At 40.2% G+C, this 15000-nt stretch overlaps 1 protein-coding gene across 3 annotated transcripts in view; it reads right to left on the bottom strand.

Annotated features, from left to right (window-relative positions):
• Positions 1–10949, bottom strand: part of LOC138030108 (peroxidasin homolog) — a 42723-nt gene extending 31774 nt beyond the window's left edge. The window contains exons 1-2 of one of the 3 annotated variants that reach the window (XM_068877983.1): positions 10280–10949; positions 3134–3502 (exon numbers count right to left, since the gene is read on the bottom strand). Coding sequence is in view for 1 of the 3 variants with exons in the window: in XM_068877986.1 (XP_068734087.1) it covers positions 10280–10346 (67 nt within the window). In the remaining 2 variants the exon portion in view is untranslated. The remainder of the gene's footprint in view (positions 1–3133; positions 3503–10279) is intronic. The other 2 variants (XM_068877984.1, XM_068877986.1) reach the window with 2 other exon arrangements.
• Positions 10950–15000: the final 4051 nt, after the last annotated feature.

The following is a 15000-nucleotide window of genomic DNA, read 5'->3' as shown; positions in this document are numbered from 1 at the left end:
GTTTTACTGTAGCAGCCCATACAGGGATTGTTCGCCTTACAGCCTCGCGTGTCAGAAAAGCATAGAAAGGAGTCGCTTAACGCAGATTTTCCGAGGAAGTTGTCGGAAGAGCTCATATGAGCGATCTACTTCTATTGCATCATTAAGTTATGTTTGTTTTTAGGCCTTTCAGGTTTTCTTCGTTTTTTGGTTGTCCCGTATTAGGGCTAAGAAAGTCAGATTTCCATTATGAGCTTATTTCCATTTTCACTGAAAAGTGCTAAGTTGACCTGCTAAGGAAAGGCGTCGGTTGTAAGTTTTTTTATTCCGACGACGCGGGTATATTTTTTGGCCTTTTTCCGCCTAAGCCACAAGCAGTTGCAAAAGAAGTTGAGACACTCACTGTTGTTAACCATACAATGGGTGTCATCAAGTCAGCGCATCTCCAACCCCCCTTTCCCCCCAAGCAAAGTTGTTTCCATTTCCACTTGGCACTCAGACTAAAGGGTATCAACATTGAAAAAGGGGAGGGGGCAGGGCCTTTTCTTATGAACTGGAAGAGGAGTTTTAGGAAGAAGAGGTGGATTTTCCATTCAGTATCTCAACCTTTTTGCAATTGCTTGCAGTCGTACGCGTTTGTTTTCACTATATAAGGCTACGAGCTATTCTACTTACAGCGACTCTTTCAAGAAGTCTTTCCATGGTATTAGTCCCGATATTGCTTAATTTAGTACTCACTTGGCTGGCGGAGCTACATCATCCTCTAATCCTGGAGTCCCCGACAGTCAGTGCTATTAATTCCTATGTCATAGACTCTTTGGAGAGTTTATTAGAGGTCTCAAATTCAATTTCGCCTTCACTCAAGCCCTTTCTTTTAGTTCTACGGAGGGCTTGGTTGGCCAACGCGCCCATATATCACCCACCTTGAGTGTCCGGTTTAGTAGTGGAAGCAAAATATGTAATTTGTGATAATCCTAATTAGCATAAATTGATATTTTGCCGTCACGCAGCAGAGGTCTGGTAGTGAGTGGCAGGCTCTTGGAGTGCCACGTGATCGTGGTTTGTATTTTGGCGATCGTTTAGCTAGTGAGGCATTCTACGGTCAGCCTTCGTCGCGTGCACAAGTCCTGTTTCGTTTTTTGTCCTATCAAGCTGAATTAGTGTTTAATGCCTTTCTTAAGCAGTATATGAAAGTGTTCATTTCCATTGTAAGTAGTGTCTTTCAATTAGAATTCCCTAGAACCCCGCGGGTTGCACCACTGCGTTGGTCAGGGGTACACGTCCCCCCTTTTTTTTCACCTGTTGGCTTTTTTAGGGGTTTTCGTGTCCGGCTCTGATGCATTTCTTTTCTCTTTATTTTAGAATTCATGTATTAATATTTTTGTACCTATTCCAATGCTTAATAAACTGCACAGTGGCTTGACTGGCCAACGCGCTCATATATCACCTAGCTTGAGTGTCCGGTTGAGTAGTGGAGGCAAAGTAAAGAGTTTGCAAAGTTGGGAAGCCATATTTGTTTACTTTCCGCGTGGGAGAGCCGCGCGTCGGTCGCGCGAGCTTTAAAGCTCGTGCCATCAGCCACTTTCTAGTAACCAGATTGCGCGCGGTCAGGAAACTATATGAAGCCACCTTAAACATTACATACAATACCTACAATACAGCACTTACGGCAAAAGGCGCGCGCTGAAGAAAAAACAAGTTTTTATTAACTACACATATACTCATCAGAACTGCACAGTTAGGTCCACTTTTTTCTGCATTTATGAAAATTGCCGTTTTTTATTGCGATTTCTCTTCCACACTGAATTTTATTTTCAAGAAAAACCAGAAAGACCTCAAACTTTGGAACCTCAGAGTTGTTTCTAGCAAGATGAATATAATATTTGGCGATTAACAGATAATGATTAAAAGTGTGAAAGCTTTTGGATTCAGGTTTGTAGCCATAGAGGATCTCATTTCGGCTAGGAGTTAAGTTGTCAGATCGCTTCAAGTTCCACGAATTCAAGACATCTCTCCAGAAAAGTTGGACAACGGGACACTCACAAAACATATGAATAAATGTTTCATAAACAGAATTGCAATGTTAACATTCAGAGGCCTAGGGTGGTTTGATGTTCATTTTACAAAGGAGTTGATTGGTGGGAAAGATGTTATGCAAGCGTTTGAACTGATATCTCAATTTATTTTCGGCGGTAATTTTAAAAGGGAGCTCATACACAAAACTAGGGCAAAAAGTTTGCCTTATTAAGTTCATTTCAGTGACTGGAGGGCAGAGGGACTCCTCAGCGAGCAGTGGGCGTACTCGTTTAGCGTACACATTCTGTATAGTTAATGAGGTATCGGATGGTTCTTTGGCGCTAAGTCTGGTCTCTTGGTGAAGCCAAGAGAGTGCTCAACAGTGAAGGAGCAGTATATTGGTAGAATGGCTACTCAATCTGAGTACATATGGATTTTTATACAGTTCTGTTTCGTAGACCAACTCGAAGCCACAATGTAAACCAAAAATTGTCCACTTCGTGCGTGACAAAATAATAAATTTGTGTATACTATTTCTATGATTTAGCAATAATCGCATTCGCATTGCTCATAGTTAGTAAACTATGCATCGCTGGAGCATCCTTGCGGTACGACATAATAATAATAATAATAATAATAATAATAATAATAATAATAATAATAATAATGATAATGATAATGATAATGATAACAATCACAGTTGGCACAACAGCATCGATAACACTTTTCGCAACAGTGAAACTTTGATTAATAAAGCCTTTAATGAAACGTGTGGGCAGAATGCCCAAAACATCTTGCTTTTCAAGAAGAGCGAATGCGGCTCCTCTTCTTGTTTTAAATTCTCATCGTAAAGGGCCTCATATGCGGCCTCCATATTACCGCGAATTTAGAGTTGATTGACATTTATCAAAATAACGTCATCGCTTCTCTTAGATCGACCAATAAGAACACTCCGCTACCGGAGCGCCGCGGTATTTGCGACCCGCAGCTTTAGCCGTTAGAAGTTCAACGCACGGGTTCGTTTTAACGATTCTAAAGCGAAAGAGAGACTGCTCGCAGTCGATCCTATTGCTAATCTTTTGCAGGTCTGTGGCTAAAAGTATTTTAATTTACATTTTGTTTGAACATATCTACTCACCGCAGTATCGGAGCCAACAGTTTGGAGGCTTTTGCAGCTCATAGACGTAAAATGCTCCACAATTCTTAATTTTGATGTTGTTATTCCAACGACAGTTTCCCCACTAGAAATAACAAACCGTTCGATTCACTTCACCATCGGCAACGGCAGGGTTGTTACCATTGATCCAACCTGGGGCATGCGTACCACAGCGATGGGTGTGTGGTGGTCGTGTGTTTGGTATCTTATCTCCAGCATCACCAGTGAAACGATACCATCCTGGGATGAGATCATGCCTATCACATTTTAACGGGCTTTGATCAGTGTTCCCAACGAGACGATCAGAGGAATTGAGAATCTTGTAATTGCCACTTGTGCATGGATCAAGCGCTGTAGTACAAAAAAACCGATGCGATACAATCACTTCCCTTCATATTTTCATTGGGTACGTTAACTTAAGACAAAATAACTTTAACTTAAAACATATAGGCGACTTCCTGGATTCGTCAAGGCTTACTCTCAGGTAAACGAAAAAGGGGAAAAGATAGTTTGTGTCGCTCAGGATAGGGACAATTAACGCTGATATTTTAGTTTGTTGATCAGTGTTGTTGTCTTTGATTTGTTTTTAATGCACATCGTTCTTGGTGTTGTTATCGGTGGTGGTTGTGGTGGTCAATGCTGAATAATAAGGAAGGTTGTCAGTATTTGATAAACTAAAATGGATGATTATTTCTGTGGGCCTAAAGAGATTGAAAAGCAACAAAAACCGATAAAAGGTGTGTCCTTGTTTAAATCAAACGAAACAACTTCTTGAGTTAAGTCGTCTGTTATCTTCTTTGAGCTTAAGACAGCAAAAGCTCACTTGATACCCGGAACTTAAATAAGAGCAGTTCTCTGAGAAAGTAGCCTTCGAACGCAGACGCATTTCCGGTGGTCGTTTTCTCTCCCCCGAAAAATAGCGTCTGCGAAACCGAGCTGCCAAACGATTTCTGTGACGTAACAACTTTTGTTTTTTTTTTTTTTTTGTTTTTTTGGGTGATCTCCGCTCAATTCGTGTTATCGTTTTAACTAGCGAACCTTTAAAACGAACAGCTATGAGTGAGACGCCAAAGAAGACTTTAGTAAGATTTCCTGCAGTGGCGAATGTTGCATTCTTTGACGGACAAAATGTTTGGTTGCAACAGGGAAGATAAATGTAGTTAGTAAGAGTGTTTTGGACATCTCCTCTTTGATACTTCGAGCCGATTTATGTGGTCTAACTGCCTCACGAAGTGCTATTATCGACCAATACGATACAAGAAAGCCGTACGTAAAGTGGACGACTCGGAGCTTGAGGACTAAATTAAAAGACCGTTTGACGGTGACATTACTCTTCGAGTTAAGAGCGAAGAAATGTTCGAGTTTTGGTGACGCTTTCTCGAAATGTTACGCCGTAGTAAACGTATCTAGAAAAGCAAGAAGTAAAATCGGCCCGAGCGCCGTTTAAGCTCCGGAATATGCATAAGCTGGATTGCTATGGGGATCTAAGGACTTCACCAATTCTAGCGCTCGTTTTTGCTCCACCAAGATGACAAAACGTCGTTAAAGAAGCCTTTGAAAGCTTCAGTGAGAGCTTAATGTATAAATATTTACATCGACACCGCTTACTAAAGCGGAAACTCAAGGCGCTAACTTGAAGGCATTGTCTTTTCCAAAGTCAGAGAAAAGAAGACCAAAGGACATGTTACTGTAGAATATTCTAGTAAAATGTAACAATCTGAAAACAATTGGTATTGGATAAATCAAAATCACAATATTTTTCCCCGAAGAGCACCGCACGGTCGAAAACACCACAAGCCACGACTTTCAAAATCGTGTAGGTAAATCGTGCAGGTAAATTGACGAAAACGTCGCGTCTCTCCTTGGCCGCAACATACTTGATCGCATTCTCCTGCAGCTGGTGGCTTCTTAGCTTTTAGATACCGAAAATCTCATAATCTCTTATAATATCCTCCATATTGCCAGCCATTAATCTGGCTTGTGTTTACGTGGACAACGCGCAAGTACTTTGCGTGTTCCCTGCGTGTTGGTTCTGCAGATTTATGTCCCTACTTCTGATTAGCAAAGAATCTTACGTCACAAAAATCGTTTTGCAGCTCGGTAAGTTCATTAAGTCATCTGTGGACAGTGGTGGTTGGAAAAAGTATTCGAGTCATTGTTGGCAGTCTTGGAGCTAGTTGGAGTGGTTGCAGTGGTAGCTGCAACCCGTCCGAGTGAAAATTACTCACATATGCGAAGAAGTCTCTACAAACCCAATTCAGTCCAGTCTGCAACACTGCTGAGTTCCGTAAGTAAGTTAAGTTAAATTTGAAGGACGGGACTCGATGGAGGAAGGACATTTTTGCTCCCTTAAGCCCAATTGGGGATAGAAGGATTCATTATGATGATACGATTTTGGTAGTGGTTTTGACCCCACAATGTTTGCCACTTCCTTCGTGAGAACAAGAATTCTGTGAATTTACACTGGATAACACAAATACCCTCAGTGTAAGCTGTGACTTAATTATGTCACAATACAGGGTTAAAAGGTCTACGTATAAAGAGATATAACTTCGCGTTTACCGTTAACGTTAAGCTCGTTCGTTTCGTTTCGCTTAAGATTAAAGAAAATTTCATTTCAGCTAATTCCTTGCCTGTCAGTAACATATATGGAGCAGGTTTTAAGAGTAGAGAGACAATTAAGTTGGAAGAAGCAAAAAGTAAAAATAATAAAAATAACAAAAAATAAACCATGGCCGTGCCCTTAGGGGCTGTTTACATGGAGGTAGGAAGATCCTAGAGGGCGGATCATCCTAGCGCCATATGTTTTCTGCATGTATTCAGTTTACATGCAAGAGGTCGTACTTGGCCCTAGTGCTAGGATCTTCCTACTGCTAGGATCTTCCTAGCTGTGAGCTAGGAAGATCCTAGCGCTAGGAAGATCTTAGCACCATGTAAACTGCCTTCGCTCGGAAGTTCCTGGTACTAGGGACAAAAAACAAACATAGCGGCGGCCGGGTGTTCACCGTATTCAGCTGCCAAAGGTCGGCAATTTCGTCTGGCGTTGCCACAGGACGATTCTAATGATTCTGATGACCGCCGACAATATTCAGGACCAGTTTTGTTTCAAAGATACACCACCCAAACGAGAGAGACAGTGGAAAGTAACGAGCAATCGATCGACAGCAATGTCAAAAACGCTGCGAGTCGAATACATGCGAATTTATCCGAATACATACGAATTACGTGTTTGTTGTTCTCGCCCGCCATCTTGCTTTCATTCTCCACTTCCACCTAGACAGAAATTTCTGCATGTAAACCAAACGAAAAGTTGTTTCGCCCTCTGGGATCTTCCTAGTGCTAGGATCTTCCTACCTCCATGTAAACAGCCCCTTAGTCTATTGGGAAAACGCAAACTGATTATTCCATGTGTTTATTATGCAAGTAAATTATGGAATTCATTGCCAGATAATGTGCGTGCATTCCGTCTCTTTCTGCTTTTAAGACTGGTTTGAGAACTGTAGAATTTGACCAACAATGTTGTTCCTTTTGCGATCAATGGTAATCTCGAAAACTGTCCTTTAACTAGGCATCTCATATTAACCTTGTGTGTAGATATCTTTTATATTATTATCATCTTATTACATGTAACATAATTATAATCAATTAATTAATTATTTTATTTTATTTTGTTTTTTGTTTAATCATGTGACTCCGTGAACTTGTTTTCCTCGGAGATATCAGCATTTTTTGCTATCTTTAAAGAAGAAGCAAAATAAGGTCATTGCTGTATATATGGCCTTCCGTTTTCAGTTTTCGTTTCACGTAAGTGGAATGCTAAATCAGTAAAGCTAACCGTAACCGCTTCCACCGGTAGCCAAGGAAATATCCTCAACACTGTCTCTAGCAGGCATAGCAAGCGATGTGGCGAATGTTAGACCTTTTTTTTCCCCGGGTTTCCTTTCCAGAGATCGTTTTGCATTTATGGCCCTGGGAAAACCTGGACCGAAGTCAAACAAGAACGCGAGTGGGGAGGGGCCGAGGAGAAGGAGAGAGAAACCGCCTGCAATCAACCCCTCAACAATTATAATTGCTCCCTTTCATAAAAGTGTAAAGACAAAACGGAGCGGAAGAGCCGACAATCTGGTTTCAAAAATTGGAAAACTTTCTTGCGGTAGCTTTGGTTTTCTGGTGTTTTTAAATAGGAGCAGAAAGACGTAAAACTAATAAATAAAGGTCATATTTTGGCGGTCCTTCGCAAGGGATTTGGCAAAAGCTTCAGACTTCATTTTATTATTTATTTTATATATTTTTTTCTCACTGGTAACCAGATTAAAAAAAAAAAAGCTGAAGGATGAGGGCACACGGCAACCTCTCGTTGGCGGCTGCCAGATGTATCCATTGGGAAACTCAAGTTTGTTTTCGCAGCGGCAAAAGATGCGCTGCATGAACAAGGCATTTCTCAACGTGCTGAAGTGACATTCTAATAACTTCCACAAAAAAATTGTCGGCTATATCGAATCGCACACAGTAAAAACATGGACAGGAAAATGTTAACGGTAAGTTGAAATGATGAAATCTCAGTTCGATCTTGTAAATTTTTCCCCAAGCGAATCAATTGTACTACCGCCAATGTTTACACAAGGCGCGCCATGATCGGTCCAGAAGGAGGTTTCGAAAATGTTGTGGGGCTGGTTGAAGGAGGTTCCTCGTTCTTTCTCCTCGCCACCTCCTCCTTCACTTGCTTTTCACGTGGCCATTTACACACAAACGAGCACTCGAACGTCAACCCTGGTGCAAAGAAGCTTCTAAAATTCTCCAAACCGCCTCCTATGCAGCCTACACTTTTTTTCTTTTATTGTAAGGGAAATTCCAAAACTGGCAAACGGCACCTTACTTTTCCAAAGATCATGATTTCATACACGCATTCATCAAAGGACACATTTGATGAGGCATTCTCTCCATTTAACGCAACGACTTCAAATATATAATTGTTGCTGTCATTTCTGTTTGTGGAAAAAAGCAGAATTGTTGTATTTGTCTTGGTACTATTCACTGCAAATCGATTATCTCGTATGACTGTGATTCCGCCAGTAAAAGCTTCTACGATGGCAACAGAAGATCCAACAATCTCGAATTCAATACGAATAAACGAACTTCCGTGAATGCTGTATGTCCATTCTAGCATTAAAGGTTGTCCTTCTAAAACTAAAAATACGCAAAATGTTTGTCTCCACAAAACGACGTCAATAAAGTGTCCCTAAATATTACATTATGGCTCCTTGGATTTCAATGTCAATATCAATGTTATTAAAGTCACAAAAGGATTTTCTTATAGCTATTCATTCGAGTGGCCATTGGCGCTTGGAACCAGCAGAAGATTATTATTATTATTATTATTTATTATTATTATTATTATTATTGTTATTGTTATTGTTATTGTTATTGTTATGTAGAGTTGAGCACAGGGTTTTTCCCTAGGGAGAAATATCCAGTCAAGTTTCATCCCGAGACCTCAGACTTCCAGCACTTTTCTTAGGATATGTGCCGATCCGAGGAGAGCCGACTTTTGCATCGCTATTATTATTATTATTATTATTATTATTATTATTATTATTGTTATTATTGTTATTATTATTACTATTATTATTTGTTTATTTATTTATTTATTATTATTTTTATTACAACAAAGGGACATCGAATGGAATTTCAACCATCCAGCAGCTTCAAATATGGGAGGAGTTTGGAACGTGTGATTCGGTCTGTACGAAAGGTTCTCATATGATTGATTAAGGAACAACCATTTTCGGGAAAGGGCCTTCGAACCCTCATGGCCGAGGTAGAAAATATCTTGAATGGTCCTCCTCTTACTCCAAGCGGTGATAGTCCAACAGATTTGGAGGCTTTGAGTAAGGACGACTTGTATTATAGACGCCGATGGAGACAGGTCCGATATTTAGCAAGCGTATTTTGGAAGAGATGGCTTCTGAATTACCTGCCTGCCCTTCAAAAGCGTCAAAAGTGGATTGAACCCTTGCGCAATTTTGCCATTGGAGACTTGGTGTTGGTCAAGGATGAGGAAGGAAGAGATGATTTAGTTGTTCTCTCTACAATTTTTTTTTCTTTTTAATGGTACTTTATTTTATATCAGTTTTATCCCATTTTAGTCTTAATGTTCTTTAGGTATTTTGTATCTAGTTTTACTTTAAGTAGTCTTTTCTCGCTCAAACTAGCATCAGTGTGCTATATATTGTCAGTGAGTTTAAATAAAGATTCTATTCTATATTCTATATTCTATTATTCTTTAATTACTTAACTTCGTAATAGCCTCAAGATATAAAAGTAAACTCTGTAGACATAGTTTTATTCCCCTCAGAGTTCTGTATGCGTCGTTTCTATGTGCTGTGACCGTTTACCTTCTGTGAACTTTATTTTTTATTCGCCACAGTTATGTAAGTATATTGGTCTTGCTCGTTTGTACATTTTCATTGCTATTAGGTCGCGTGTACTGCATTTCACTCACAACTTTGTTATTTCTGTTTCTTTTCAGATTAATCGCACAAACTTACGTACCGGTACTTATTTAAGTCATTTAATGCGGAATAAAGTACTTTACAGTGGTGAATTCAACATGTGGCGGAAGATTGTTGTTCTTGTTTTTGGGGTGGTCTTTTACACTTGACTAAATATTCTTTGCTATTTTGATCAATGTTTTTCTACCAAAGATTGAACAACTGTAATTGTATGACTCTTCTAACTTAAACGAAAGACTTTAGCGAATTTTGGCTTAAAGAACTGACGGTAAAATATATTTGCTGAGTGCACTCTGTTAGAGCAAAGAGTACGTTTTTGGTACGCTTGTGAATGTCGTCTTTACTCAAGGATCCATAAAGAAGTGCTTCAAATCTCAAGAAGTGTTACTTTAAATCAGGAATATGTCATTGATACACTCACACTTTGGCCCACTGACTAACTTTGAGCTAAGATAAATGACTGATCCTTTCCTTGGTAAATCTCAACCAAGAGGAAGAAGGAAAATCATATGATAATTCTGGCTTTAATTGTCTTGAAGCATCGTGAAATAAGCTAGTCTTCAATATGTACTGAACAACGTGATTGCATTTCTGTCTATTATCTTTACGTTCTTACCTGCCTTTAGAAGAAAGATTAGAGTGAAAAGGACTTGGCTGTCAATAAAGATGCCGTGTTTCCTCATGGTCCCAAGCTATTTTCCAACTAAGCACTTAAGAGTGTTGCCATTCAGATATTTAAGTTAAATATGACTTTGAAAGAGGTCAAGCAGTGAGATATTTCAGTCCTGCAGTGAGATCTGTGTAACGCCAGACGATTTTCCGCGCCAATAGGGGCCGCTTCATAGATGAATGGGTTCATTCCTTCTTAAAGAGGGTTTTTTTTTTCCCTTTCATCAAGTTTGCTTTGGACGTATTTGTACCGGAAGGTTCTTTCATTATTCATCTCCTCCGCTGTGATGTCCGGGTTTCTTCGTGGACCCTTCATTATTCTATTGGTGAACTTGAAGACACGAGCCAGTTACTCTAATTAGTTTGTTGTCGCTGCTTGATCCATCGAGCTGGACAACGTTGGAGAGGCACGGAGAAGCTTGAACGATCACAGCACGTGCGCTTGAACATTCCATTCCAGTGCGTTGTCTTCCCACGTTTCTTTAACGGCCTCACCTCGAAGGGCGATGTCGTCTTTTGCAGTGCTAGTGGCTAGTAAGCAAGGCCACTGATACTCTATTTCCGTCAAAAAGGATGGTCCCTTCCACCACAAATTTCAGACCTTCTGGCCCCTCGTGATGGACAGCGAAATCGAACAACGGATGAAAGTTGCAAATTAAAGCCAAAAAGTCAAACCGCTTCCCACGCCACAACTGCTTTCAGCGGAGTTGCCGCTACAGCGTTGTCTTCTGCTGCACTTCCAGCCGCTCTCTCTGGCGTTGGAATTGTTGCCGGTCCCTCACTCGCTGGCGTTGCAGGCTTTTGTGGTCTTGCTGGCCTTGCTTCAACTGCCGTGAGAAAAAAAAAATGGAAAGAAATTGGTCAAACACGAAAAGATTTTGGTTTTTGCCAAACGCAATTGGGTAAATACTCTTGTGTCAAAAGCTCTTGTTGACAACAATGTCACAAACCAAAAATTAGCCTTGTGCTTTGTAAAATGAAAGATTCTGTTTACACTGCAGATGCAAAAAGGAGGCACATAATGTTTCACAAATTGTCATTGAAGTGCTTAAAGAGAAAATTTGAAAAAAAAAAAAAAAAAGAGAGAAAAGTTTACGACAAGTTAATTTTTCGATTGAAAGGTCCGCATTGACAGGACTTGAAAACGGCTGATTGATCGAGAGGTCATGACGAAAAACTTGCCCCTCTCATCAAATGCGCATGCGTGCAGTTCAGAATTCATTATTATGAATGGCGTACAAGGTTGCGGTTGTGTTTCTACGGAATGCATAAACATTTACGAGAAATTCTTCCATACCGGTACATGCGCCTGAGTCAAAATTTATCATGTTGCTGATCGTGATGGTTAGAACACAGTTTTGGGCTATTTAAGGAACAGATGAATATAAGGGCAACACATATTCTGTCTAAACAGCCAAGAAGATTCAATATTGACAATAACATTCACATAGTTGCGATTGTTGGTCGTGACCTTTTAATATTTGAGTGGTTTTTAGAAAAGCCAGTTGTTTTGAAGATAACAGAAGTCTTTTCCATAATAAAGGAATGGATTGGTCGCATTTACCTTTGGCGGTGCTTCAAGCTGCACAATGGTTTATAAACGAGTTCATGCTCTTGAGTGCATCATGGGTAATCAGGGCAAGATGGAGAGAAATTCAAAGATTTGTGTGGAAGTCCATAACGATGAAAAGTATTCATGATATTTTAATTTTTATTTTTTTATCTCCAAAACAGAAGATATGCGCTCAAAGGTGCGGTAGAATAAACTTCGAGAGAATGGCTATTCTAATTCAAATGATTTAGATAAACATATACATAGTTTAGACAATGTATAACAAAACCGCGTTCTAAGCCATTTTCAATATTACCAACAATCATATCTTAATATTGTCTGCTGCTGATGATAACAAGAAGGTTTGCATTCCAGACTAGACAGCAATTTATCTACTTAAAATATACCGCTTATAAACAGATTTGGAGGTCCACTAATTGTCTTAAGCCGCGGCTTAAGTTAGACTTTGTTTAAATAACTGTCCCTAAGAGTCCAGAGTCATTAATTTGCATGAGTTAGACAAAGACCTTAGCGCGAATTGAGTCTGATTGTACATTTAAACACGGTCGTAATTGTTTAATGAGTAACATCTCATTAACGAGACAATCAAACTTGTTCTGGCATTTTTTTTCACATTTAAACAACACATTAAAAAAATTGGAAAAGCTGGCCCTTGGATGAAACCATTAAGATTCTCGCGGACAGAGTCTTTAGTAACAACTGGTTTAATTCGAAATAGGATTTGAATATTTCGAAGCAGGACCTTATCGATCTTTTGGGTGTGGCTACCAAGGGCCAGCTTTTCCAATTTAATGGCTTCCTCTACGAACAGATCGACGGTGTAGCGATGGGGTCCCCTCTTGGGCCCTTGCTAGCCAACGTATCCATGTCGTCTATTGAAGAGAAATTAGATGTTGAGGGCAAGCTGCCACCTTATTATCGTCGATATGTTGACGACACACTCACTGTGATTCCTGATTTGCCTACAGCAAGGGACTTCCTCAACACCCTCAACCACGCCTACACCGCCATCAAGTTCACTATGGAGGTCGAAAATGGGGGAATGCTCCCCTTCCTCGGTATTAAACTCTTAAACCGAGCACCCCGTATTGAAACTAAAGTATTTTCGTGAAGCCAACAAACAGTGGTCTGCTCCTCCATTACCACAGTCATGTCGATAATAGGTACAAGCGCGGCCTGTTGACAACTATGCTCAATCGCGCATATCGTCTGTCTTCGTCATGGTCCTACTTCACTGAGGAGTGCGAACGACTGAAATCTGTTTTCCCTAAAACTGAAGTATCCCAAGCACCTTGTGGACTCCATTGTTAAAAACTTTCTAAACTTAAGGGTCGCTGACCAGTCTCCATTGCAATCAAAATCTACGATAGAAAACACTCGGGTCGTCCATAACCTTTAAAGACCAGGAGTCTGCTAATATTGTGAAGACACAGTTAAAAGATCTTAAAGTGAAGCTCCAGACTATTGTCCAACAGTGTTTACGAGCCGCAAGATTGCCCAGGAGTTCCCGACAAGCGAATTAAAGCCTCAGCTAATTGATCAACAATGCGTTGTGCATAACTTCAAGTGTGACCAGTGCGATGCTGGTTATGTCGGATACACCCGTGGCCATCTGTTCGTACGCGTTGATGAACATAGAAGCAAGACCTCGTCAGTGCGCAAACACTATGAAAATAGACACGCAGGCAGGATATCGGATGGACCTTCACAATTGTTTTAATGTATTGAAAAAATGATTGTCTCGTTAATGAGATGTTACTCATTAAACATTACGACCGTGTTTAAATGTACAATCACACTCAATTCGCGCTAAGGTCTTTGTCTAACTCATGCAAATTAATGACTCTGGACTCTTAGTTTCTCGGTTAGCATTATATTCCATCCCTCAAACCCACAGTTCCCGTCTCATTTAACTTACACGACGTAACAATCTGCTTCAGACTTCAATCTACTTCAAAGAAACAAACATTTCAATGTGGCAGAGAACATTCAGATTAGGCGAGCCAAATAGTTTGAACCCCGGGCCGGATCGTGGGGTTCCCTTGCATATTCCAATATCCACTAGACTAACGAGACAAAGCTCCCTGGAATATCGAATTTTTTGGAGTATTGACATAGTAGTACCCAGCAAAACAAGTAAAATCTAACCTGTCCTTCAAGTGGTTTTTAGACCTAAATACTGGAAGATCAGCGCGGCTTTGCTTAGAAACGATATTTCTTGTTGAACTAAAGCTCGAATTCTGCCTGTTTTCATTCTTTTTACAGCGGTAAAGCTTGTCATTAATGAAAGGACGTATTACAGTCGTGTAATTGCAAGGAAATGTGCCACAGGGTGGTTTTGGTGGATGGAATCTCAATGCTCAAACCTAGTTTTTCTACTTGGAGATCGCCATATTTAATTTAGGTATTCCCTTGACAATGGCGCCAATATGTCGCCGAAACCGTCGGACAGCTTGTATCGCTAGTTTTTGCCAGAATGACTATTGTAAGGAATTATTTTGTTAAACAGAAGTTTCTGGCCATACATAACAGACACTCTGGGAGGCCAAATTGTAAGCGAAGGAACGTTTCCAAGGGGGAAACGAGGAAGGGCTAAGAATAAACATGCAGGAAAATGGCAACGCCAAAAGAGAATTTCAGAGACGGAAGGAACTTGCAGAGTTATTCAAACGACAATCTTGTTTACAGAAAATAAGTAAGCGTCATGTCACACCAACCAAAAAACAGCGTGATGAGCCTAGCCTCCATTCTAAGAACCGTCAGCAACTGCACCGATAAGGGCCCAGAAGGCCGAAACAGTACTACCTGACAGACCAATTGAACATACAGTTCTTGGGGGCTCTGTGGTTTCATATTGATTAAATGCTAACCTGGTATGATTCAGATCAAGGCATTTCTCACGCTTTAAGTCTTTAATGGCTTGCAAATGCTGTAGTTAGTTCAGAAAATGAAACTGACAATCAACACAATTTACTATTCAATTGTACACCCTACTTTGATTATTGTGATATTGTATGGAGTGACTGCTCCAAAACACGCGCTGACCAAATTGCCACAAAAGTTACAAAATAAAGGGCTGATTATTCTATTAGATC

The sequence above is a fragment of the Montipora capricornis genome, chromosome 13 (genome assembly GCF_036669925.1).
Source record: "Montipora capricornis isolate CH-2021 chromosome 13, ASM3666992v2, whole genome shotgun sequence".
NCBI lineage: Eukaryota > Metazoa > Cnidaria > Anthozoa > Scleractinia > Acroporidae > Montipora > Montipora capricornis.
The sequence above is the reverse complement of the archived record's forward strand: the minus strand, read 5'-3'. Positions and strand labels throughout refer to the sequence as shown.